Consider the following 24,111-nt stretch of genomic DNA (forward strand, 5'->3'; position numbering starts at 1 on the left):
CGGCGGGGTGCGAACTGGTCGGCCGCGGCTCTGGCTGCGGCGTTGGCCGCGGATCTGGCCATGGCTCGCCACGCGCGGCAGACCGGCCGGCCGGCCGCAGTGCCAGCGTCAGATCTGGGTTCCGTGCCGTGCCTACGGCTCGGCGGTCGAGTACTTGCCGGCCTCGACGGTCTGGCGGTACTCGGCCTCGACGTGGTCGCACAGAGTCATGAGGTCGTCCAGACCCTTGCCGAGCGCATCGACCGCCGTGATCTTGCCGTAGGTCTGGATACGCAGGTTCATAGCGGCCTCGGACGGGTGCGGGATGGAGTAGCCGCAGAACTCGACCTCGGGGCTGGGGTCAGCAGGGACTTGGCGGCCGCTTACTTCTTCATGATCATGTATCTGAGGGCGTTGCCAAGGGTGTGGTCCTCCTGGATGATGCGGAACGACGCCGCCGTGCCGTCCTCGGACGCGCCAGGGAGCTGCTGGTCAGCTCATGCCGCGAGATCAGCCGGCGCCGAGACGCTACGCGGCCGCGGAACTCACCAGCTGGATCTTGTTGGGGTCGATCTCGTGGGTTTCGTCGGAGTCGGCCATTTCCTGGTCCTCGACGATCTCCTCGGCCGCCACAGCGACGGGCACTTCCTCGGTCTTTTCGGTAGCTGACGGCATTTTTGCTTGACTGGGTGTCGGGAGCAGAAAGATTTTTCAGAGTAGCGTAAGTGTTACCCGGCCAAGCGCCGCACGACGTGCGGCGCGCAGCCTGCGCTCACCCAGGGTGCTGGCCGGGCCGCGGGGCGGACGGCGTGCTTTCCCAAGCTGCGACCGGGGCTTATTGGCGCTGCGTGAGGAGCGCGTACGGGCAGATCTGCACTGCCTGAACCGGTACACCGGCGCTCAGCGAGTCGCGCAGAGTGAGCAAGATGTGTGGCATTGAGCGCAACGTGAACAAAATGTGAGCCAATGTGAGCGCATGTGAGCGCAATGGTGGGCGCAGTGGAGCACAATTGTGAGCGCAGTGTGAGCACATGCAAATGTGACCTATAACGCAAGCGACACAGCAGCCGGGCTCAAAAAAAATAAACTCCGAAACGGGGAATTGAACCCCGATTTGCCCGGTGAGAGCGGACCGTGCTAGCCATTACACTATTTCGGATTTCCTTGTTTCCTTAGCCCAGCAGAGCACTATATTGCAGCGTCTCCATTGGGAGAACTGATAGCCGGAGATTGGGTGTGGACTTCTCTCGCACGGGCACGAGAGCCCACACAACGCCGCAACATGACAGACCTCGGAAGACGACTGATTGAGGAGGAGGAGGACATGTTTGTGCCGCCGATGGTGGCGCAGCTGCCGGCGTTTGCCCGCGGCAAGACCGGGTTTGCCAAGTTCGCCGAGAATTGCCAGTACTACTACGGCCAGATGACGCGGACGCAGAAGATCCTGGCGTACGCGACACTCGCGCTGTGCGGCGTCGGACTCATTCTGTTCGCGGTCTTTCACCGGCAGATCTTTGCGCTGTTTGGACCGTTCCTGGAGTCGTGGAGGTACGTTTTGGCGGGGCCGCTCTGACGCAGAACGATGCGGTTCGGGTCCGTGATCCTGGTGCTGCTCATGACGGTCACGTCGTTCCCGCCGTTTATCGGCTACACGACGGTGGTGACAATCGCCGGCATTTTGTACGGCGTCTGGTACGGCTGGCTGATCTCGGCCGTGACGACGGTGGTGGCGTCGTACCTGTGCTTCATGTAAGTGCGCGCGGGGGCTCGCTGACGGCAGCGTCTGCCGACGGTACTTTGTGGAGGCCGCCAACCGGCTGGCCGAGCGCAACGAGGTCTTCTCGGCGCTGTCGTACACGCTGCAGTACGACGGCATGAAGCTGCTGTGGATGATCCGCATGTCGCCGCTGTCGTTCTCGCTGTCCAACACGGTGCTGTCGTCGATCCACACGGTGACGCCGCGCAACTTTGTGCTGGCGACGCTGTGGTCGACCCCAAAGGTACGTGGCCGGGCGTGCGCGCTGACGGCAGCTGTTTATCCACACGTTTATCGGCTCGCGGCTGAGCTACATCGGCGACGAGCACATGGACCGGACGAGCGTCATCCTGAACTACATCTCAATCTTGGCCGGCGTGTTCTTTGCCGCGGTGAGCGGCTGGGCGATCTACAAGCGGACGGCGCGCCGGGTGGAGCAGATCCGCGAGGAGCATAGCCGGCTGCAGCGGATGGGCGGAGAGGTCAGTGACTCGGGCAGCTCGTCGCCGCGGGGAGCGGGGGCTGACCGGAATAGTTTTGAGCGGCGGGCAGCGGGACCGGGGAGTCCGGGAACGGCGGGTGGGCAGGTCGGGGCGGCGAGTCCGCGGGTCGGGGCGGTGAGTCCACGGGTCGGGGCGATGAGTCCGCGGGTCGGGGCGGCGAGTCCACGGGTCGGGGCGGCGAGTCCACGGGTCGGGGCGGCGAGTCCACGGGTCGGGGCGGCGAGTCCACGGGTCGAGGCCCTCAGCCCGCGGGTCGAGGTCCTCAGCCCGCGGGTCGACATGCCCAGCCCGCGGCTCGAGCTCAGTCCCCGGCTCAGCCCCCGGGCCGCCCCCAGCCCGCACAAGCCGTCGCCGCGGTCGTCGTTCGAAACCGAGCGGCTGCTGTCGCCCGCCGGCGACCCGCTTGCGCCGTCGGACTCGGACGACTCGCCGTAGTCCCGGCGGCCACCACAGACCGGCTACGGGTCGGATCGGATAAAAAATGGCCTAGAACAGCCTTTTGATTACTCGCCCAACTACTCGCTGTTGATGATGTCCATCCAGCGCTTGCCGCCCAGCTCCTGCTTGATCTCGTCGCGCAGGCGAGCAGCCGTGCCCGGGCCCTCGTAGGCAAAGGCCGTGTAGACCTGGACAAACGAGGCGCCGGCCCGCGCAAACTCCACCGCATCGCGGCCGGTCGAAATGCCGCCGCAGCCGATGATGGTGAAGTCCGGGCCGATGTGCTTGCGCATGTTGCGGACGGCCGCCAGCGCCAGGGGCTTGACCGGCGGGCCCGACAGGCCGCCGACCTCGTTCACGAGCGCGGTCGGCGAGCGCAGCGAGTCCGGGCGCGAGATGGTCGTGTTGGACACGATCACGCCGTCGATGCCCGAGTCCTTGATGATCTTGGCCATCGGCGCTATCTCGCCCTCGGTCAGGTCCGGCGCGATCTTGACGCACACCGGCGGCTTGAGCGGCGTCGACAGCTTGTCGCGCGCGTCGACGACGGCCTTGAGCAGCGCGCCCAGCTTCTCCTCGTTCTGCAGGTTGCGCAGGCCGGGCGTGTTGGGCGACGAGATGTTGATGACGAGCACGTCCGCGTAGTTGCCCAGCACGTTCACGCCGGCCACGTAGTCGTTGATCTCGTCGCCGGTCTTGTTCTTGCCGAGGTTGATCGCCAGCAGCTTGCCGTCGCGGAACGAGTGCGCGGTCGGCAGCGGGTAGTGCGTCAGGTGCGAGTGCAGACGCTGCCGCAGCCGCAGCAGCACGCGCATGTGCCCGTCCGAGTTGAAGCCGTACCGGTTGATGGCCGCCGAGTCCTTCGGCAGCCGGAAGAACCGCGGCAGCGGGTTGCCGGCCTGGGGCAGCGGCGTGATCGACCCGACCTCGGCGTACGAGAAGCCCATGTTGAAGACCGCGTCGATGGCCTCGCCGTTCTTGTCGAAGCCGGCGGCCAGCCCGACCGGGCTCGACAGCGTCTTGCCAAACACATGGACCTCGAGCGCGGGGTCGGCCGTCTCCGAGCGGTCCCACGGGTACAGGCCGGCGCTGAGGACGGCGATCGCGAACCGGTGCGACGTCTCGGCGTCGAGCGTCGCCCGGATGAGCGGCATGGCCACGTACCGGTACGCCGCCGAGCGCGTGTCTGTCAGGTAGTATGCGCCGAAGCCGACGCCGGCGACGAGCGCCGTGTTGATGGCCCAGTTGCGGGCCGTGGCCGATCCCGACGGCTTTGCGCTGGTGAACAGCGTCCGCCGGAACTGCGCGCGCGCGGCCGCGAATTGCACCCGAGGACTCATGATGTTCCGCTCGGTCTGACTCGATTGATGTTTCGATTCGATCTGCCGGTCTGGAGGCGGCGGTGCACGGCGGAGAACGTGGGGTTGTCGAGATCGTCGTGTGGGTTCGGTGCCCCAATCCCTGCGACGCTATTGGAAGCCTACCAAACACGCGGCGGCGACCCGCCGCCGGCCACGACGGCCGCCTGCGCCGCCTGGAGAGCACCAGCGCCGGCGACAATGGCCGGAGAGGATGTCGGACGGCCCTGGCGCGCGCTACGGATGCCCGCGATGGATGGCGATGACGGATGGCTGCGAATCGGCTGGCTGGCGGGCGCACGCGCGCCCTACAGCCGCGCCAGCAGCCGTGTCGGGCCGCAACAGCTGCCAACGCGCCCCGGTCGCCCGTCAGGGCCACGGCCGGCCAAGACGGGCGCCAGCGGCCCGTGCTGGCCGCGCCGCGTGGGGCCGACCGGATCGATGCTGACGCGTGGATTGCGTGCGCGCGGCGGGGCCAGCGCGGCTGCTGATAGGTCGACGCGGAACGCTGCAGACAGCCGGCCATGAGTCGCGAGTCGCGAACCCTTCGTGTTCGTGCTCGGGCTCTCGCGTGACCAATTTCGGAAGCCTGTCGCGGGCGACAGGCCGCCGTTGCTGCCCGAGCGCCTGCGATGGCTGTCTGGGCGGCCGGCTGCCTGACGGCTGCCTGACGGCTACCTGGACGGCCACCGGACGGCTGCTGGACGGCTGACCGCCAGCCGCGCTGCCGTCCGCCCTGGACCATCTACAAGGCCCTGTCCCGGCCCGCGCCTGGACCCCGCGCTGGCACCGATCTGGACAAAAATCCCAGGCCGATAAGCAGCAGCGGGCGCGTGCGGACGCGCACGGCCTATCCGCGTCAGGCGAAACTGTCCGAGCTTTGCGGACGGGCGGTTACGCTGAGATCGCCGACTAAGATATCGGATAGTGGGGCCGACGGCCCTAGGAGCGAGCAGGGTCGCTAAAACTATGCCAGGGACACGATAGCACGACCTTATTTGGCGACTGGACCGAACGATGTCTGCATGCAGCCGTGCGTCAGTATGACTGAACCACGAAGAGAGCGCTGTCTAAAGGCAAGTGGCGTCGTGTCGGCTGGCCGCGCTGATTGCGGTGCTGGAGGCGCTGGAGGCGCCGGATGGCTGCTGCCGCCGGCTGACCGCGGCGAGGAGCACACCACTGGCCGCGGCGAGGAGCACGCTACTGGCCGCGGCGAGGAGCACACCACCGGCCGCGGGCAGGCCGCGGCGCAGCGGCCTGGGTGCGACGCTCGCACCGCTCGTCGCGCGCTGTGGCGCGACGCTTCGCACGGCCGCGCGCTGTGGCGGTGCGCACCCCACGCCGCTTCGCCCACGGCCGCATCGGGTGCCCACGTGAGCGCACCGCCGCGAGCACTGCCACACCACCGCCCAAACCAGCGCACCGCCGCGCACCGCCGCCGCGGGCGCACCGCCACTGCACTGGCACCATCACAGCCACCAGTGCCACAGCGCCCACTGCCGACCCAAACCAGCGACCCGGCCGCGCACCGCCGCGAGCGCACCGCCACTGCTACCGCCACGCCACTGCTACCACCACCACCACAGCCACCGCTAGCGACCGCACCACCACAGCCACGCCACCACCACAGCCACGCCACCAGCGACCGCACCGCCACCCACAGCGACTCACCACGCCGCACGCAGCCACCGACTCACTGCAAGCCACACACGCACAGGCCTCCACCGTTGCGCCACACGGCAGCCCCTCGGCGTCATCAATCAGTCCGCCGCCGCGTACTCGCTTCCGCACTGTACGCAGCAAGCACTGTACGCAGCAAGCACTGTACGCAGCAAGCACTGTACGCAGCATCACGTACGCTGCCCTGCCACGCTCCTGCGTCCGGCCCCAGACGTACGCTGCTATCGGGCAATCACATGCCGCCAGGCTTCCGCGCACTTTAGGTTTGCGCGGGCTTTAGGTTTGCTTGGGCTCTCTTGGGGAATATCCGAGCTTAATTTGGCGTCGGATACTGCAACGAGCTAAAATAATTGGGGCGAAGATACGGGCCCGGATGTGCGCAAAATTTTTCTGAACAAGCAGATAGCCGCCGTGCATGATGGGGGAGCATAAAACCAGGACCAGCTCCGAGTCGGAGGACGGTCAGCAAGGGCAATTAGGCATGAGCGAACCCAAGTACGACACAATCGACGATGTCGAGGCCAAGCAGGTCTTCGACAGCTCCGACTCGCTCGAGCGCTACCCGAACACGCTTATCGGGCGGGTGCAGCGGCTGGCAGCCAAGTACTCGATGGAGGTGCGCGGCATCGAGCGCGTGCCCGAGGACGAGCGCACAGACACGTCGCTGATCCAGACGGCGTCGTTCTGGTTCTCGACCAACATGCTGGTGTCGTCGGTCTCGGTCGGCACGATCGGCCCGCTGTGCAATCTGGGCTTCTGGGACTCGATGGCGTGCATCCTGGTCTTCAACGCGCTCGGGATCCTGTTTGCGGCGTGGTGCACGACGTTCGGGCCGCTCCTGGGCATGCGCCAGATGGTCATGTCGCGGTACTGGTTCGGGTTCCACGGCGCCAAGGTCTACGCGTTCCTGAACTGCGTGTCGTGCGTGGGCTGGTCGACGATCAACACGATCGTGGCGGCGCAGATGCTGCACTCGATCGGCGCGCACGGCGTGCCGCCGTGGGCGGGCATCCTGATCATCACGGGCGCGACGCTGGTGATCTGCATGTTTGGCCACCGCGTGGTGCACTTCTACGAGGCGTACTGCTGGGTCCCGAGCCTGGCCGTGCTGCTGGTGCTCATCGCGCGGCTGCGCATGTCGCACGCGTTCGAGGTCGTGCCCATGGGCGCGGGCGCGCGCGAGGCCGGCAACGTGCTCACGTTCGGCTGCGCGCTGTTCGGCGGGTCCGGCGGCTGGGGCGCGTTCGCGTGCGACTACGTCGCGTACAAGCCGCGCAACACGTCGCGGCTGTCGCTCGGCGTGGTCTCGTTCGTGTCGATCTACGTCCCCATGACGTTCTGCTGCGTCATCGGCCTGTGCTGCATGATGGTCGCCCACGACGGCAACGTCTACCAGCAGTACTACGACTCGGCCGGCATCGGCGGCATCATCTACGCGCTCCTCGCGGTCGACGCCCTCGGCGGCTTCGGCAAGTTCTGCGTGGTCGTGCTCGCGCTCTCGGTCATCGGCGGCACCTGCCCGGACATCTACTCGTTCGTGCTCTGCCTGCAGACCGTCTGGGAGCGGCTGTCGCGCATCCCGCGCGTGCTCTGGACCGTCCTGGCGGGCGCGCTCTTCATCGGCATCTCCATCCCGGCCTACTACTCGTTCGAGGAGTACATGGAGGACTTTGCCGGCGTCTGCGGCTACTGGATCGCGGCCTTCGCCGCGCTCTCGCTCACCGAGCACTACGTCTTCAAGCGCTCGTACGCGGTCTACGACCCCGAGATCTACGACGACCCGGCCAAGCTGCCGCCCGGCATCGCCGCCACCGCCGCCTTCCTCGCCGGCGTCGCCGGCATCGTCATCGGCATGGACCAGTCGTACTACGCCGGCCCGCTGGCCAAGTACGCCCAGGGCGACATCGGCATGGAGCTCGGCGCCGCATTCAGCATCGTGACGTACCTGGTGCTCCGCACCATCGAGTACAAGCGCTTCCGCAGATAGAAATGGACGGTTATGTACACTACAGCGACATGGACGAGCACTTGCCGCCCACGTTGTGCAGCTTGGACGCGCCCAGCCGGACCCGCGGCGCCGCCGCGCCGTGCGGCGCCGGCGACGCGGCCGGCGAGCCCCGGTCCGGCCGCAGAAAGACCTCGGCGGCCCACTCGTACCACACCTTGCGGTCGTCGGTCCGCCGCCAGATCGAGACGTCGATCTCGGCCCCGTCGGGCACGTACAGCGGCGCGGCCAGCGGGAACCAGATCGGGAACCACGAGACCATGTTGCGCGACTTTTGCGCGATCGTGTCGGGCCGCGTCGACAGCTCGACCGCCTTGTAGAGCACGGCCTCGAAGTAGCCGGCGAAGCCGTGCATGACCCCGCGCCGGCCGGCCGCGAACGTGGCCTTGGTGTGCCGGCAGTTGTGCCGGTTGCTGAGCGGGCTGGCCGCGGCGGCGACCGCGTACTCGGCCGTGTCGAGGTGCGGGTTGGGGTGGTCGAACACCCAGGCGCGCTCGATTTTCGCGCCCAGCAGGTCCACCTTTTCCAGCAGCACCACGTACGGCGTCCCCCACGCCTCGTCCTTGCCGTGGAACTTGAGCGCGCTGTAGAGCTTGGGCGACATGGCCGGGATGAAGTGCGGCGAGTACGACTGGGGGATCATGATCCCGCCGGCTGCGGTCAGCGCGTGTCGGCCGGCACCCACCTTTGAGCGCGTGCTGCGCGCCGTCGAGGCACTCGGGCGAGAGCTCGTTGTCGCCGAAGCTGCCCAGGAGCTCGCTGACCATGATGTCGGCCTGGCGGGGCGGCTGCCACGCGCGCATGTCGCTGTAGACGAGCTCGACGGCGTCGGACCACTCGAGCCGGTGCCGCCGCTGCAGATACGCGAACGCGCTCTGGTTCTTCTCCACCGCGTAGACGTGCACGCGCACGCCGGCGCGCTCGGCCGCGCGCAGGGCGCAGGCCACGATCGGGCCGCGGCCGGCGCCGACCACGGCGATCACGCTGCCGTCAGCAGGCCCCGCGCTCCACTCACATCTCGCTCCGGCCGTAGTCCACCACGGCCGCGTGGATCGCCAGCTCGTACTGCGAGTACTTGACCGGGTCCTGCTCAAAGACCTCGTACGTGCCGCTCTCGAGGTTGTCCACCAGCGGCTGCAGCGGGCTCTGCAGAAAGTCCTGGTAGCCCTGGCCAAAGAGCTCGACGGCGGACGGCGTCGGCATCACGCTGGCCAGGTGCCGCATGTAGATCAGGTGCGCCTTGTCGTCCTTGGCCGCGGGCCCGGCCAGCGTCTGCACGGCCTCGGCCACGTCCTGCAGGACCACGTACGGCCGCGTCTTGAGGTACTTGAACAGCAGGAACTGGTGCGCCTTGGGCAGCACCGGATAGCCCTTGGGGTTCGTCAGGAACACGCGCGCGCTGACGAGGAGCATGCTCAGCGGCTCGGCGAACCACCGCGAGACCACGTCCTGCGGCGGCAGCTTTGCGGGGACCTGCAGGGCCACCGCCAGCCGGCCGTTGTAGTCGCAGAGCGTGCGGATCGTGTGCCACACGTCCCAGATCGACAGGTAGTCGAACCCCGGCACGAACTCGGGCTCGTCCGAGCCCGAGTCGGTGGCGACCGACCGCCGGTGGCCTGCCGCCGGCTCGTCGGCCTCGGTCATCGGCAGATGGACGCAGACGTGGACCTGGCCGTACGCCAGCAGGATCTCGTTGAGCGCCTGCGCAAACTGGCTGACGTTTGTGCGCCGCTTGGGGCCCTGCACGACGACGTAGCTCAGCCCGCAGAACACGGCGTAGGCCACCTCGTGCTTGAGCACCTGCAGCGAGATGTCGGCCACGACGGGGTCGGGCGAGTCCAGCTCGATCCACCGGGCCGTTGTCCCGAAGAGCGCCTGGCCGGCGCCGGTCTCGGGCTCGAAGCTGACCTCGTCAAGAACGGGCGGCGCGATTGTGGGCGCGGGCACCCATGGCGCGGGCTCTGTGCGGGGCGTCTCGGCCACGGGCGAGACCCGCCGGACACGCGATCTGAAGGCCGCGTTGGTGACCGGCACTGCGAGCACGTCGTAGCCGTCGTCCAGGTGGCTCTTGAGCAGCGGGGCGTCCAGCTGCACGGTCTTGGGGCGGGGCGCGAGCTGTAGCCCGACAAAGTACGGTCGGTCGGCCATTCGTCTGTGTCGAGGACGGGAGCGGGCTTCGTGCGGCTCCGAGGAGGCACGCATCACGTGCGTCGTTGTCAACAAAGGCACGTGACGCGTTGCTGCGGGCAGGGCCCTGGGCGCGCGGGGCGGCAGGGCGGCGGCCGGCAGAGCCCGCGGGGAGCGGGGCTGGTGGCGGCGCGCTGGCAGGGCCCGGGGCGGGCGGTGGCGGCCGCGGGAGCGGCGGAGTCCAGGAGCCGCACGCCGTGCGGCTCGGGCGGCGCGTCCAGAGCCGCACGGTGTGCGGCTTAGCGGCGCACGGCCCGCCGCGACGTGCCGGTGCCATGGTAGGACGGGTGCGGCTATGTGCCGCACGCCGTGCGGCTGAAGCACCGGTCAGCCGCGACACGCCGGCGCCATGACTGCAACGGACGACGCGGCTATATGCCGCACTCGGTGCGGCGCAGCGGGCGGCGCGCGGCGGTCGCCATGGCAGCGACGCCGTGCGGCTATATGCCGCACGCTGTGCGGCTCAGGTCCCGTCCGAGCCGCCGCAGCCGCCGCAGCCGCTGCAGCCGCCGCAGTCGCCGCAGGACCCGTTCCGTGCGCCCCTACCGCGCCATGCGCGGCCCAGCCACACCCGGCGCTCGGTGCCAGGCACCGCCCGGACGCGGGCCGGCGCCAGCAGTCCAATTGGTCCAGGCCCGGGCCAATTGAGCCCGGGCGTGTGCGCGGCAATATGCCGCACGCGGTGCGGCGCGCAGTCACGTGCCGGGACGCGCCCAAAACCGCGTCGCGCCCCTTCTTCTCGCCGCCGCCCACAGGCTTTGCCTGGCACCCAGCCCGGCGTCCTCTGCAATGGCTGGCATGGAGCGCGGCAGCGCGGTCTGCTGCGCGTCAGCAAGCGGCCCGTCGGACCGGCGCCAGCCGATCGTCCGCGCCGGCGGCCTCCGCCACGATCCTAGTCAGCGACTCCCTGGACGTGGCAAGGCCGGCGGCCGGGCGGCGGGTCGCGGCGCGCAGACGGCCGCGGCAGCTGCTGCGCGGTCCGGCCTATCTAATCCCTAAAACTAGACGCCCGGTGGGCCGACGGCTGCGTCGGAAGCGTCTGGCGGCCACGGCACGGCAACCGCAGGCACGCACGGTCGCAAGGGCACCAGAGTCTGGCCGGGCCCTACAAGCCGCGGCAGCGCGGCGGCAGCGCGGCGCGTGCGCCAGGGCAACGGGGCACTTGCCAGCTAGCATCCCCGCAGTGGCCCACGGGCGCACGCGCGCGGTGCCGGCGCGGTGCCAGCGCGCAATCATGGCCAGCCAGCACACTCCAGCACGCCCGGCCGCGGCGGCCGAGGCCGGCAGCGTGTGTGCGGGTGCCGCGACCGCCAGGCGCCCGACGCGGACGGCGGCCGTGGCCACGGCCGTACACCGGAGCCGGCCGGGCGGCGACCGGCGAGGCCGGCCGCCGGCCGGCCACCCCCCCCACGGTCTTTTACGTCGGCTTTCGCCCAGCAAAACCGACCCGAGGACGCCGCGGATACGATGCGCGGGCGGCGCAAGCGCCTGCCGGCCGCACGGCGGCGCGCCGGCACGGGACTCCTGCCCCTGCGGACGGATGTCAAAGCAACGGCCGGGCGTGCCCGGCGCTTGGCCGTGCCGGCGACGCCAACGGCGGCGCATTTTTTGGAACCTGTGGACCATGTCCACGCCCTGGCGGCGGCCGAGCCATCGCCAGGACTCAATTGTGTAATACATTACATTATCTCGGCAGACGCGGGCGCAGCGGGTATCGTCTCTCGCGCTCAGGCCTTCTGCGAGCGGGTCCGGGGGGTGGTGTAGGTCGGGGTGGCGGTGGTCTTGGCCTTGCCGTTGGCCTTGCCGTTGGCCTTGGCAGGCAGCTTGCCGTTGGCCTTGGCAGCCGCCTTCTTCGAGGCCGCCGCGGCCTTGCGGCCCGAGTACAGCTTGATGTACAGGGCCACAAAGAGGAAGAGGTAGGACGACAGAATGCCGCAGCCGTAGATGGCCGCGTACTCCTCGCCGTGGCAGTCGCCCACGGTGGGCAGGTCGGTGTACTTGTACGCAAAGTGCGTGTACGAGCACGTAAACACAAACACAATGTCGACCAGGAACTGGATGATCTGGAACCGGGTGACCCACTCCTTCCACCACACGCGGATGCCGCGCGCCGACAGGAAGTAGTACCAGTACATGACGACGTGCACCGCCAGGTTGATCGAGATCACGACCCAGGACTGGCGTCAGCGCGCCCGCGACCGGACTTACCACCGAGGTGTGGCCAACCAGCTGGCTGTAGCACAGCGCGGCGGTCGCGCCGTGGTGGTACGTGTGCAGGAACGTCAGCGGCTTCTTCTTGAGCACGAGGAAGACCGTGTCGAGCAGCTCGACGTACTTGGTCATGTAGTTGAGCTGGCGTCAGCCCGCGCCGCGCGCGCACTTACGTAGTAGAGCGTCACCAGCGGCTGCGTCCACGCGGCCTCGTTGCACACCGCGTAGTAGATGCCGTGGCGGTACACCACCGGCAGGATCTGCTCGAAGAACAGCGCCAGCAGCAGCGCCGAGAAGCCCGACAGCAGCACGTTGTGCAGCTGGAACAGCGCCGACAGCTTGAACGCCGGCCGGTCGCGCATCAGCTCGCGGCCGCCGAGGATCACGACGTAGTACGCCACGATCGTCAGCGCCATCGGCGTCACCGTCGACTGCGGCAGCTCGCCCTGCACGAACCGGAACTCGTTCGGGTCCCACGCCAGCACGCGCTGGCAGACGTGCGAGAACACCGACCACGCGTGGAAGCCGAACGGCCGCTCCGCACACGGCACCTGCACCTGCGCATACGCCGGCAGGAACTTGTTGGCGGACTGCACCAGCCCGTCGAGCACGTCGGTCATGGCTGCGCGTGAGCTCTTGCAATTGGAGGTCAGAGGTTCTGCTGCTGTCAGCGCCGTCGCTGCCGCCACCGCCGCGCGGCCGCCCGCGCGCCGCGCCCACGCCCGCCCGCGCGTCGCCCACTTACTGCCTGGCGTGTCCCGCTCTGGATGGATACCAAATCAAGCGAGCTAGGGAGGGGGGCAAAGATCAATTGACGGCGGCCCGGGTTTTTTATAGACTGAAGGACGACTGTGAAAATGGAAAAAAAAAACATCCGGTAGCGCAACTGTCGTCTGGTGATGGCTACCGGCCGCCCACCTCCGGCGACGACACGCTCTAGCGAGCTAGCCCGCACGACGGCAAGCCCCGCTAAAAGCGGTCGGGGTCGCACGCGAGCCGGCTACGCGGGCTGCAGCCGAACTGGCTTCCCATCTACGAATCTGCGATGGACGGCGGGCCGTGCGGCGCATCAGCTGCTGCCGGCCGGCAGTGCCGGCGGCGCGAGCGCGGCGGCCGCGGCAGGGCTGCCCGCGCACGCGCGCGCGGCGCGCCAGCGCCACCCCGGCCGTTCCTGCAGCCGGCCGTGGCCGCCGGCGGCCGTGGCGGGCGGGCCGTGGCGGGCGGCCATCTAAGGGGAAGGGGGGCCTCGCGGCCGCCGGACTGCGGCTCATTTTAACTTTCCCCTCGACAGCGCTAGAAGGACAGCGCGGTCGGTGTAGGAGACTAGCCTAAGGCGCCCGGGCGACGTGGCCGCCGGGCACGGCCCACCCGACGATGCCGGCGCGGCCTGGTGGCCGGCGTGGAGCGGCGTGCCGACAGTTCCGAGGGAAGGCAGCGGCGGCGCGCGCGTCACGTGCGGCCTCGTGCGGCGCCAGCCGGGCCTGGCCGGCGGTCGGGGCCGACAGCCGCCGGCGGGGGTGCACGGGCGCGGCGCGCGGCTGTGGCGCGGCCGGGCGGCGGCCGACGCGCGTGCACGTGAACGCCGGCGCGGCCGTTGCCCCGGCAACCGTGCGCCCAAGGCCGCCCCGCCGCCGCCGCCTCCCCATGGACCCCCCGCCCGCGCTCTCGGGCTTTGACCGGCTGCCGGCCGAGCTCGTGGCGGCCGTGCTCGAGCACGCCGCGCACGACACGCCCGGCCGGCGCCGGCTGGCGGAGCTCGGTGCCGTGTGCGTGCTCTTCCGACGCACGGTCGAGCGCTGGCTGCTCGACTCGGCCCGCGTGGTGACCCCGCTGGCGCTCGAGCGCGCGAACGCCGTGGCCTGGACGAGCCCGGCCATGCGCCGGCACCTGGCCCACCTGACGCTCGACTTTTGCGGGCGCCCGTGGCGGGACGCGGCCGCCGGCCGCTTCGCGCGCGACCGCGGCGTGCGCGCGCTGCTGGGCCGGTGCCGGCGGCTGCGCCGGCTGCGGCTCGTGTTTCCGACGACCGAGTCGCGCGGGTTTGTGGCCGCCGTGGCGGCCGCGCGCGTGCGGTCGCCGGCGGGATGCCGGCTCGAGTGCCTGCGCGGCGACCTGGCGGGGCCGCGGGGCCTGCCGGCGCTGGCCGCCGCGTTCGACCGGCTGACGTCGGTCTCGCTGGTCGACACGGACCTGACGGGCTTTGCGGCCGGCGGCGGGCCGCTGCTGCCGCACGTGCGCACGCTGGAGCTGGCGCGGGTCGCGCTCGACGCGGCCGGCGCGCGCGCGCTGGCCGCCGCCGTGCCGGCGCTGGCCGTGCTCTCGGCGCGGTCCGTGCCGCACGCGTTCGCGCTCTGCAACGCGCTGGCGCCGGGCACCCTGCGCCGGCTGCTGCTGCGCAATTGCGCTGCCGCCGGCGCGGTGCTGGCGCCGGCCGTCTGGGCCGGCCTGGCCGTGCTCGACGTCGAGGCCTGCCACGCGCTGATGGCGCCCTTCCTGAGCGCGGCGCCGGCCCGCCTGCCCGGTCTACGGTACGTGCACATCTCGGACGGCCTGGCCGTGCCGGACGCGGCGTGCCTGGCCGACCTCGTCGACGCGCTGCCGGCTTTCGCCGCGCGGCTCGATGCGACCGCCGCCGCCGACCTCGTCCTGGACGCGCCGGGCCCAACCACGGCCGCCGTGCGCGCATTCTCGCCCGGCGCGGACGTGCCGGCGCCCGGCACCGTGCGCGTGCACGTCTCGCTTGCGCCCGTCGCCGTGGACCTGCGCCGGCCGGACTTTGCACCCTTTGGCCGCGACCCGTACGTGCCCCTGATGCGCTCGTCCGCGGCGGACGGCCGCACGCGCGTCAGCATGCTCGCCCCTGGCCTGCGCGACCTGCTCTTCCTGCGGATCATGGGGGGGCCGTAGCGCGCGGCGCCGGCGAACTGGCGCCGATCGGCGGCGCCACGAACGTGGCCGCACCCGACCGCGCTGCCGACACGGCCCCTTGGCGCCCTGTCTGCCGGCCGTATGCGGAGATCCCGCGGCGATCCGAACAGCGCCAGTCAGCCGCGCCCAACAGTTACACAACGGCGCGATCGCCGCGGCCCGCCATTGGCCGGCGCCGACGTTGCTGCGCGGCCTTGTCTCAGACCGCGTCTCTGCCCCAAATACACGCCGTTTTTTGCCGTTCCCTGCCCCTATTGCTGCTCTTTCGGGAAGGCGCGCGCCAGTACTTGGGATCTACGGGGCCGCCCTGCATAGACCGTACGGCGCTCGGAACTTGCGTCCAGCGCGCCGGCGGTCGGCTGACTGCTGCTTGGCCGCGCGCCCATGCACCCGGCCGTCGACTAGCTGCCGCGCGGTCCGCGGCAGGACGCACCTGCTCGGCAGCCTGTCTAGCGAGCGGACGACCCGGGGCTGTGCGCGGGCTGCCGGCGGCCATGCGCCGGCAGACGGCTCTCAGGTCCGGCCGCGGCGGTGCGGACGGCAAGCGCGGCGTGGCCGGTCGGGTGGCGGCCGCGGCTGGACGCACAGCAGGGCCGGCCAGACGGGCGCCGTGGGGGCCATGGCCAGCACGCCGCGGCGCCGCCACCGCGCGCCACAGGCCGCCAGCCACGCCGTGGCGCCAGCCGCGCTGGCAGCCGCCGACGGGCCCGGAGCCCGATCCGAACGTCCGCGGACGTACGCGCCGCACCCTGTGCGGCGGTTCCGCCACCCGCGCCACCGCCAGCCGCCCGTCCCACGTCACAGCGCGCGGCTGGTTCCGCACGCATCGGGCCCGATCGCGCTGCGCGGCTGACGTCATGCGTCCCGTCCTGCCCGGCCGCGTTGGCCAGTCGGCGGCCGCCTGCCGAGCGCCTCGCAGCCCGCCAACCGCGCGGCTCGGTCCAGCCACCGCCCAGCCAGTAGCGGCCCGCGGCCCTCGCCCGCGGCTTGGCGGCGCGCCCGGCGGCCCCGCCACACGCCGCGCGCACGGCCACGTGAAGCCACGCAGCCACTTATATTTCCCGTTGGGGCTAGTGCGAGTCAGGCCGACAGTCGTCTTAGCAACCGCGTTGCCCGGGCAACCAGGCAGCCGCCCCGTGGCCAGCCGCCCGCGGGCGCCCGCGCGGCCGTTGCCGCGGCAACGGGCGCCCGCCGCCCCGCGTTGCCCGGGCAACCGCGGCTGGCCCCCAGCCGCCGCCGCCGCCGCCCGTGGCGTTGCCCTGACAACGCCTGCCAAGCCGCACCGCCACGGGGCCTCCAGCATATCCGTCACGCCGCGCGCCGACTTCGGCTCGTCCGTATGCACCTCTTCTTTCTTCCTCCGCTCGCCTTCCTCTGTCGTGACAGCGTCAGAAACGTCTCGTCGTGTCGAACTAAGCAGCCGGGGCAGTCTCACGCCGCTGGCACGCTCCGCAAACGGCCCAGCCGCTGTTTCCAGTGTCCTGTGTGGCAGCGCTCGCCCGCGGGTGCACTTCAGAGGCGCCTCGACAATGAGCTCACCGAATCAACACTACCCGCACACGGCCAGCTCGACCAGCTCGCCCCGGTTCGCCGGGTCGGGCTCGAGCGCGTCGCCCGACTTCGGCCGGGCACTTTCGCCGCCGCCGGCCGACACCGTGCCGGACCTGGTCCTCGACCCGGCCCCGGTCCGGCCGTTCTCGCCCGTCGGGTCGCAGCCGCTGGCTGTGCCGTCGGCCAGCCAGTTCAGCTCGTACTCGGCGCACTCGGCCGGCTCGGCCTCGAGCGGCAGCACATCGTCGCACTTTCCGCTCAAACTCAAGTCTCTGTTCCGGTTCTCGGGCACGCCATCGTCGCCGCCGACGTCGTCGCCGAATCCGCAGTCCCTGCCGACGGCGCTTTCGATGTCGGTGCCGTCGTCGCCGCCGCCGCACCCGACGCTGCCGCCGCCACCGCTGCCGGGCTCGGCCACGACTGTGCCGCTGCGGACGCCGGGCTCGCCGCGCCACCGGAGCGCGGCCACGCCGCCGCCGGTCGAGCGGTTCCCGGACCGGTTTGCCGACCGCTTCGTGGACCGGCTCGATCCGCCGGTTATGCCAATTGCGTCCGACCAGCTGCCGGCCCCGGGCGGCCCCAGTCCGGCGCTGTCGCCGGGCGCGATCCCGATGGCCACGGGCGCGAGCCTGCCGCCGCCGACGAGCGCCGGCCTGGGCACCGGCCTGGTCAACGGCCCAGCCAGCGGCTCGGCCAGCGGCTCGGCCAACGGCTCGGCCAACGGCCCCGCCACCGGCCTGGGCATCTCCGGCGGCACGGCCGGCCCCCAGAAGACGTCGCGGCTGTCGCGGCTGCGCTCGCCGTCGTCGCCGATCCCGCGCATGATCTTCTCGGGCTCGTTCGGCTCCAGCGGCCCGCCCGCGGCCGCCGGCAGCACGACCGCGCCGGCCAATGGCTCGATCTCAGCCATCGCCGAGCACGCCACGCCCGCCAAGTCCGGCTCCAAGCCGTACCTGCCCTCGGCCGGGTTCTTTGGCCGGCGGCTGCGGCGAGTCGCGTCCGCGCCAAACGACCTTAACAAGCTGCCCGATAACAAGGATGGCGCGGCCGCGGTCGCCCCGCTCGCCCCGGCCGGCCCGCTCACCGGCCCGCCTGCCGCCAGCATAACCATCCCCGAGCTCTCGCTGACCGAGGCGCCCGAGACCGAGTCCGCGCCCCAGACGCCGCCAATGCTGTCGTCGCCGCAGCCGGGCGCCGTGTCCATGACGCCCACGACAAGCTACGGGTTCCCGGCGCCGGCCACAGCGCCATCCAGCCCCCAGCAGCCGCAGCCGCAGCACTCCAAGACGGCCGCGGCGCTCAAGGTGCTGTCGATCTCGAACCTGCTGCTGTCGTCGTCGTCGTCGACGCCGCCGTCGGCGCCCGCCAGCCCCTACAACGGCCCGCGCACGCTCTCGCCCACGCGGTCGCCCAAGCCCATCCCGCCGCACATGCCGTCGTCGTTCCGCCGGACGTACTCGTCCAACTCGATCAAGATCGGCAGCGTCGAGGTCAGCCCCAGCAGCTTCGAGAAGATCAAGCTGCTCGGCAAGGGCGACGTCGGCAAGGTCTACCTCGTGCGCGAGAAGAAGTCGTCGCGGCTGTACGCCATGAAGGTGCTCTCCAAGCGCGAGATGATCAAGCGCAACAAGATCAAGCGCGCGCTGGCCGAGCAGGAGATCCTGGCGACGAGCAACCACCCGTTCATCGTCACGCTCTACCACTCGTTCCAGTCGGACGACTACCTCTACCTGTGCATGGAGTACTGCATGGGCGGCGAGTTCTTCCGGGCGCTGCAGACGCGCGTGGGCAAGTGCATCTCCGAGGACGACGCGCGGTTCTACGCGGCCGAGGTCACGGCCGCGCTCGAGTACCTGCACCTGATGGGCTTCATCTACCGGGACCTCAAGCCGGAGAACATCCTGCTGCACCAGTCGGGCCACATCATGCTCTCGGACTTTGACCTGTCGAAGCAGTCCGACTCGGGCGGCGTGCCGACGGTGGTCGGCGCCGGCCGCGGCTCGCAGCACACAATGCCGGCGCTGGACACCAAGGCGTGCATCGCGGACTTCCGCACCAACTCGTTCGTCGGCACCGAGGAGTACATCGCGCCCGAGGTCATCAAGGGCAACGGCCACACGTCCGCGGTCGACTGGTGGACGCTCGGCATCCTCATCTTCGAGATGATCTACGGGACCACGCCGTTCAAGGGCAAGAACCGCAACGCCACGTTCGCCAACATCCTCAAGAACGAGGTGCGCTTCCCCGAGTTCCACTCGTACCACTCGCCGGGCGGGCACGGCGGCCACGCGCCCGCGGCCGGCGCCAGCAGCCAGCACAACGGCAACGGCGTCGTCATGATGATGACGTCGCCGGCGACGTCGCAGCCGCAGCCCATCTCCAACACGTGCAAGGCGCTCATCCGCAAGCTGCTCTGCAAGGACGAGAACCGCCGGCTGGGCTCGCGCGCCGGCGCGTCCGACATCAAGACCCACCCGTTCTTCAAAAACACGCAGTGGGCGCTGCTCCGCAACATGAAGCCGCCCATGATCCCCACGCCGAGCAGCAACTTCGAGATGTTTGCGCCCAAGTCGACCAAGGACTCCCAGAGCACCGAGATCGGCCAGAAGCCTGCCGACAAGGCCAACGGCGCCCGTCCCGACAAGCCCAAGGTCGGCCCGGGCAGCCCGCGGCCCGACTCGCGTGCCCGCGGCGACACTGCCATCTTCGCCACCAACACCGACCCCGCCTACGACCCCTTCCAGGAGTTCAACTCGGTCACGCTCCACCACGACGACGAGTACGGCTACCTCAATCATTAGACCTCGAGCAAATTATGGAGTCTGGTTTCACTTCTTCGTTCATGAGTTATGGCTTCATTTTTGTTTCACGCTTGTTCATATACTTTCAGCCCTGTTCATTGTTATGTCATCTCGCCGCAGTTTTTGGGAATGGAGCTGTACCGGGGGTCCGATCTATTCATGCTACATAGTCATTGTCCCCTTTTGTTGAATTTTGGCAGATTAGATTCTCGTGTTATTTACTTTACATTTGCGCTTTGTTTGCATACATGCACGTGCCGCGTTCGCGAGGCAAGCGGCAGGCCGCCGGCGAGCCCGCGGTGTCAAAATATCTGGACGGCTTGAGCCGGTGTGTACAAGAGAAACGGTCATCATTAAGTGGCGGCGACGCCGGCGCACACGCGCGCGTAGAGGGGGGCCTGCGGCGGCGACTCGGTTGAGGGTGGCCGGCTGCGGGCGGCCTGTTGGCGGTGTGGCCGGGCCGGCGCGGCTATATGCCGCACGGCGTGCGGCTTGGCCGGCGCTGGCCGCGGCCGCTGCGCTGCGCAGAGGCCTCTGGTGCCAGCTTCGACGGCAACAGTGCCCTGCGCGCATGCTGCGCGGGAGGACTGTGTGCAAATGGACAGGGCAGGACGGACGTAGGCTCGTGCGGCTATATGCCGCACGGTGTGCGGCTTGGCCGGCGCTGTGCGCGGCCGCCGCGCTGTGCACATGCCTCTGGTGCCAGCTTCGACGACGGCAAAGCCCTGCGCGCGCGCTGCGCGGGAGGCCAGTGTGAAATAGACCTGCCGTAGGCTCGCGCGGCTATATGCCGCACGGCGTGCGGCTTGGCGCAACCGCCACCCGGTGCTCCAGCCGCACGGTGTGCGGCTCGGCGCAGCAGCCGCCCAGGGCTCCAGCCGCACGGCGTGCGGCGCTACCAGCGGCCGGTGTTGCGGCCCACCTCAACTATGCGCTCGCGCGTGACCTTGCGATACGTCACGCCACTCTGGTCCGAGCCAGCGGTGGAGTTGCGGAAGATCTGCAGCAGGATGAGGTCGTTCCGGCGATCCGAGTCGTTGAAGTAGTGGCGGCGCGCAACGCGCGCGATGTGGTACTCGTCCTCGCGCGTCGGGTCGTTGCCGTCGGTGAGCAGGATGTTGACGTGCAACGGCGGCAGCGGCACGCCGTGCTCGTCGTACTCGGGCTCCGGCGGCCGGGTCTTGTCGTCGGCGTCGGACGCGCACAGGTACGCCTCGAGCCGGTTGACGGTGTCGACCAGGGCCTCCGGGCGGCCGTCGAGCTCGCTGGCGTTGTACAGCCGGAAGTCGTCCTCGATGTGCAGCGTGCGGATCTTGCAGCGGCGCCGCGGCTGCTCGAGGATGTCGCGGATGATCTCGAAGACGGCCTTGCACTGCTTGACGCGGATGTGCGTGAGCGAGTTCCAGAGCGAGGACGACAGGAAGACCTGGGACCGGCGGTCCTCGAACGCGCACGTGTCCAGCAGCGTGACCGACTTGAGCCGCGCCGGGTACCGCGCGTGGAACTGGCGCAGCAGCAGCGACGTCTCCGGCGAGATGCCCTCGGCGTGGAACTCCTCGACGTTGGGGAACGCGCCCGTGAAGATCTCGATCGCGATGTCGCTCAGACTGCAGTACTCGATCATGAGCTTGCGCACGCTCGGAAACGTGATGTTCTTGTCCTCCTTGGCGATGCGGCGCACCTTGGAGAAGTCGGCGCCGTTGAGGTGCAGCTGCTTGAGGTTCGAGAACCACTGCAGGAACATGATGAAGATGGACGAGTTGATCGTCCCGAACGAGATGCGCGCGGACTCCACCGACCGCAGCGCCCACGAGAACGGGCAGATGGGCAGGCCGATCACCCGGGTGCCCGGCTTGGGCTCGAACGTGATGTCCACCTCGCGCAGCCGCTTGCACGAGTGCAGCCGCCGGAAGAAGTGCAGCACCGACTTGTGCGGCCCGTACGACGAGCACTGCACCCGGATCTTGACCGACTGCACAAAGTTGTGCAGGTACGGGTGCTCCTCGAGCGCCTCGAGGATCCGCTTGATCGACCGCACGTCCGGCGGGATGTCGAGCATCTGGAACATCTGCCGCTGCAGCACGCTGTTGAACGCGTGCGACACCAGGCAGTACCGCCCGATCTCGCGCTTGGTCTCGTTCAGCGACGGCGCGTGCACCTCCGGGTTGTTGACCCACGACGGGAAGTCGACGAGCTCGAGGATGCGCTCGAGGATCTCGTGCGGCAGGTGCAGGATGTACGCCTCCTCGTTGAGCTCGTTGACCTGGCGGGCGTCCAGCACGCGCCGGACCTTGACGTTGCGGGTCAGCCCGAGCTCGAGGTCGAGGTCGTCGTACGCCCGCACCTTGGGCCGCGAGCGCTTGAGCGAGTTCATCGTGGGCTGCGCAGGCGGCGCGGCGACATGGACCCTGGGACCGGGCCGGTGACGATCGTGGCGGCGCAGGAGGGTGCGGCCGCGGCTTGGGAGCATCGTGATGCAGGGTAACCCGCGCCCGGCGGTTAGTCCACACGCGCCGGCTCCGCGCCCTCACGCCGCGCCGCTGCCACCTCCGATCCGACCGTGTGGACCGCTGTGCTGCTGCCGCAAGCCTGCTGTTTGTGTAACCCGAACTGTGTGACGCACGCGTGCCCCCGCGCGCCCCCCACGTGTTTTTGCGCAATTTTTTTCTATCAAACAATCCTACCAAACATTGCCCCACGGCCGTTTCGCCCGCGCATCCCGCCCGCCACGGCCCTGCTGACCGCCAGACCCATCCGGACGCTGGCTGACGACGCTGCCGACGGCCGGACGCCTGGCGCGACCGCCGCCGCCGCCGCCGCTGAGCAATGCCGCCCAAGGCCGCACGCGCCGGGCGCAAACGCGCCCGCGGCCGCGCGCTTTTCGCCAACAAGCTGACGGAGTCGGGCGACGACACGGCCGACGAGGACTACAAGACCGAGGACTCGTCCGAGGATGACGAGGGGCCGGTGCGGGCACGCGGGCGACGCGGATCGCCGGTGCGGTCGGCGTCTGAAGACTCGGACGCGGATTCGGACGCGGATTCGGACGCGGGCTCGGACGCGGCCACTACCGCCGCTGCTGGCTCCGTGGACGCGACAGACACGGACGATGACGTGCCGCTGCGGCAGCGTGCGGCCGGCCGGCGCCGGACAGCGCCGGTCGTGCCGGTCGCGACCAGCGAAGACGAGCTCGTGGCCGCGCCCGTGGCCAAGCCGCGGCCGCGGCCACGCGCCCGCAAGCGCGCGCCCAGCCCGCCGCAGGCCTACGCCGGCGAATGCCAGATCCTGCGGCTGCCGTACGAGCTGCTGCAGAAGGTGTTTGCCCACATCGAGCTCCTGGACGTTCATGACCCGGTCTTTCGGCGGCAGCTGTCGGACTACTGCATGGTCTGCCGCACGTTCAACGAGATCCTGCAGCCAATGCTGTTCAACACGCTGACGATCAAGAACATCAAGCTGTTGTACAAGCTGGGCACGTTTCTCAAGAGCTCGAGCCGGCTGCGGGCCGTGATCACGCAGATCTCGCTGTCGCTGCAGTGCAGCCTGGCCGAGGAGGCCAACATGGTTGCCAGCGCCATCACCAACACGCTGCGGCCATGCACGGCGCTGCGGGACGTTGAGGTGCATCTGCACGCGCCGTACGGGTTCCAGGTGCTGCCGCCGCTACCGCCGCGGCTGGGGCCCGAGTCGTCGGTGCAGACGCTGGACCTGCGGTTCGGCCAGATGCGCGTGCCGACGTTTGTGGACTTTGTGGGCGGGTTCAAGCGACTGCGGACGCTGACCGTGCGCGACGCGGACTTTTCCAAGATGCAGCCGACGTCGGTGCCGGTGACGGTGGCGACGGTGACGTCGCTGACGCTGGTCGCGTGCACGCTGGCGCCGGCCGTGATCGAGTTGCTGGCGCAGTCGTTTCCGGCGGTGACGCACCTGGGCACGGAGCACGTCAAGGGCGGCGTGCCGCTGCTGCTGACGGCCATGCGCGCGCACAACCCGGGCGTGCTGCGGAGCGTGGCTCTGGTGAACTCGTCCGACCGCAAGGCATTCAACCTGCCGCCGGAGCTGTGGGTGAGCCTGGCCGAGATCCGCATCAAGAGCAGCAACATCCTGTCGGCGGAGGGCCTGCCCGAGAAGCTGCCGGAGAAGCTCTGGAACCTGCGCACACTGCGACTGATCGACCGGGCGTCGGCACGGCCGGTGAACGACTTTGGCGAGTTCGTACGGCGGCTGGACCGGCTGTGCCAGGCCGTGCCGTCGACGGCAGACGTGCGCGTCATGTTCAGCGATCTGGAGCCGCTGTCGGCCTCGTTCGCGGACGACATCTACGACCCGGCCGGCGCGTTCACGCTCGTGCACTCGACGCGCGACCGCGCCGACAGCGACGAGCAGGTGGCCGGGGTGGACGGCGCGGGCGACGAACGCGCGACTTTTACGCTCGCGCGCATCTCGCAGTCTGCCCTGGACGAGCTCGAGGGCGGCCTGCGCCGGCGGTAGTGTCGGGGATCCAAAAAACCAAAATAGACGTCTATAACTATACGCAAAAACTGCCACAACTAACAGATACGGGCGGGTGGCGGCCGCAGGAGATTCAAAATTGGGGGATCGCGCGGTCGAAGGTGAAGGCGCCGTTGAGGAACGCGTACGAGTACAGCGACAGCAGGACGACAAAAGTCGAGACTGGGACCACAAAGTCGACCATCTGCGTTAGCGGCGGCGG

General features: G+C 69.6%; 10 protein-coding genes and 1 non-coding gene across 11 annotated transcripts; 5 read left to right on the forward strand and 6 right to left on the reverse strand.

Moving 5' to 3' along the window:
* Positions 1–100: 100 nt before the first annotated feature.
* V1510DRAFT_416194 (DNA-directed RNA polymerase) lies at positions 101–719 on the reverse strand. The gene is made up of 3 exons (XM_066933715.1): positions 529–719; positions 367–464; positions 101–334 (listed from the first exon to the last, which is right to left on the reverse strand). The coding sequence occupies exons 1-3, from the start codon at positions 652–654 to the stop codon at positions 133–135; spliced, it is 426 nt and encodes a 141-aa protein (XP_066789181.1). The 5' UTR covers positions 655–719; the 3' UTR covers positions 101–132.
* Positions 720–1,066: 347 nt separating this feature from the next.
* Positions 1,067–1,138, reverse strand: V1510DRAFT_t121. The gene has a single exon. It is a non-coding gene; the product is annotated as a tRNA-Glu (tRNA).
* A 98-nt stretch (positions 1,139–1,236) lies between these two features.
* V1510DRAFT_416197 (uncharacterized protein) lies at positions 1,237–2,744 on the forward strand. Its single transcript, XM_066933716.1, has 5 exons — positions 1,237–1,527; positions 1,558–1,728; positions 1,760–1,979; positions 2,011–2,217; positions 2,271–2,744. Exons 1-5 carry the CDS (start codon positions 1,262–1,264, stop codon positions 2,274–2,276), a joined length of 870 nt encoding a protein of 289 aa, XP_066789182.1. The 5' UTR covers positions 1,237–1,261; the 3' UTR covers positions 2,277–2,744.
* V1510DRAFT_416198 (Dihydroorotate dehydrogenase-domain-containing protein) lies at positions 2,709–4,171 on the reverse strand. Its single transcript, XM_066933717.1, has one exon. The coding sequence runs from the start codon at positions 4,014–4,016 to the stop codon at positions 2,754–2,756; it is 1,263 nt and encodes a 420-aa protein (XP_066789183.1). The 5' UTR covers positions 4,017–4,171; the 3' UTR covers positions 2,709–2,753.
* Positions 4,172–6,195: 2,024 nt separating this feature from the next.
* On the forward strand, positions 6,196–7,701 carry V1510DRAFT_364661 (permease for cytosine/purines, uracil, thiamine, allantoin-domain-containing protein; the record flags this gene model as incomplete). The annotated part of the gene is made up of 1 exon (XM_066931200.1): positions 6,196–7,701. One exon carries the CDS (start codon positions 6,196–6,198, stop codon positions 7,699–7,701), a length of 1,506 nt encoding a protein of 501 aa, XP_066789184.1.
* Positions 7,702–7,710: 9 nt separating this feature from the next.
* On the reverse strand, positions 7,711–9,948 carry V1510DRAFT_416200 (PRMT5 arginine-N-methyltransferase-domain-containing protein). Its single transcript, XM_066933718.1, has 3 exons — positions 8,735–9,948; positions 8,405–8,703; positions 7,711–8,373 (listed from the first exon to the last, which is right to left on the reverse strand). Exons 1-3 carry the CDS (start codon positions 9,919–9,921, stop codon positions 7,721–7,723), a joined length of 2,139 nt encoding a protein of 712 aa, XP_066789185.1. The 5' UTR covers positions 9,922–9,948; the 3' UTR covers positions 7,711–7,720.
* Positions 9,949–11,514: 1,566 nt separating this feature from the next.
* V1510DRAFT_445057 (elongation of fatty acids protein-like protein) lies at positions 11,515–13,142 on the reverse strand. Its single transcript, XM_066935695.1, has 4 exons — positions 12,863–13,142; positions 12,291–12,775; positions 12,115–12,258; positions 11,515–12,083 (listed from the first exon to the last, which is right to left on the reverse strand). The coding sequence occupies exons 2-4, from the start codon at positions 12,735–12,737 to the stop codon at positions 11,634–11,636; spliced, it is 1,041 nt and encodes a 346-aa protein (XP_066789186.1). The 5' UTR covers positions 12,738–12,775; positions 12,863–13,142; the 3' UTR covers positions 11,515–11,633.
* A 619-nt stretch (positions 13,143–13,761) lies between these two features.
* Positions 13,762–15,024, forward strand: V1510DRAFT_402853 (uncharacterized protein; the record flags this gene model as incomplete). The annotated part of the gene is made up of 1 exon (XM_066932127.1): positions 13,762–15,024. One exon carries the CDS (start codon positions 13,762–13,764, stop codon positions 15,022–15,024), a length of 1,263 nt encoding a protein of 420 aa, XP_066789187.1.
* Positions 15,025–17,188: 2,164 nt separating this feature from the next.
* On the forward strand, positions 17,189–19,754 carry V1510DRAFT_416205 (kinase-like domain-containing protein). Its single transcript, XM_066933719.1, has one exon. It carries the CDS (start codon positions 17,208–17,210, stop codon positions 19,395–19,397), a length of 2,190 nt encoding a protein of 729 aa, XP_066789188.1. The 5' UTR covers positions 17,189–17,207; the 3' UTR covers positions 19,398–19,754.
* A 538-nt stretch (positions 19,755–20,292) lies between these two features.
* V1510DRAFT_402855 (uncharacterized protein) lies at positions 20,293–21,771 on the reverse strand (the record flags this gene model as incomplete). The annotated part of the gene is made up of 1 exon (XM_066932128.1): positions 20,293–21,771. The coding sequence occupies one exon, from the start codon at positions 21,769–21,771 to the stop codon at positions 20,293–20,295; it is 1,479 nt and encodes a 492-aa protein (XP_066789189.1).
* A 281-nt stretch (positions 21,772–22,052) lies between these two features.
* Positions 22,053–24,035, forward strand: V1510DRAFT_120281 (uncharacterized protein). The gene has a single exon (XM_066930266.1). It carries the CDS (start codon positions 22,224–22,226, stop codon positions 23,886–23,888), a length of 1,665 nt encoding a protein of 554 aa, XP_066789190.1. The 5' UTR covers positions 22,053–22,223; the 3' UTR covers positions 23,889–24,035.
* The last annotated feature ends 76 nt before the right edge of the window (positions 24,036–24,111 follow it).

This window comes from Dipodascopsis tothii, assembly GCF_038497935.1.
Source record: "Dipodascopsis tothii strain CBS 759.85 unplaced genomic scaffold V1510scaffold_13, whole genome shotgun sequence".
Classification (NCBI taxonomy): Eukaryota; Fungi; Ascomycota; class Lipomycetes; order Lipomycetales; family Lipomycetaceae; genus Neoaidaea; species Neoaidaea tothii.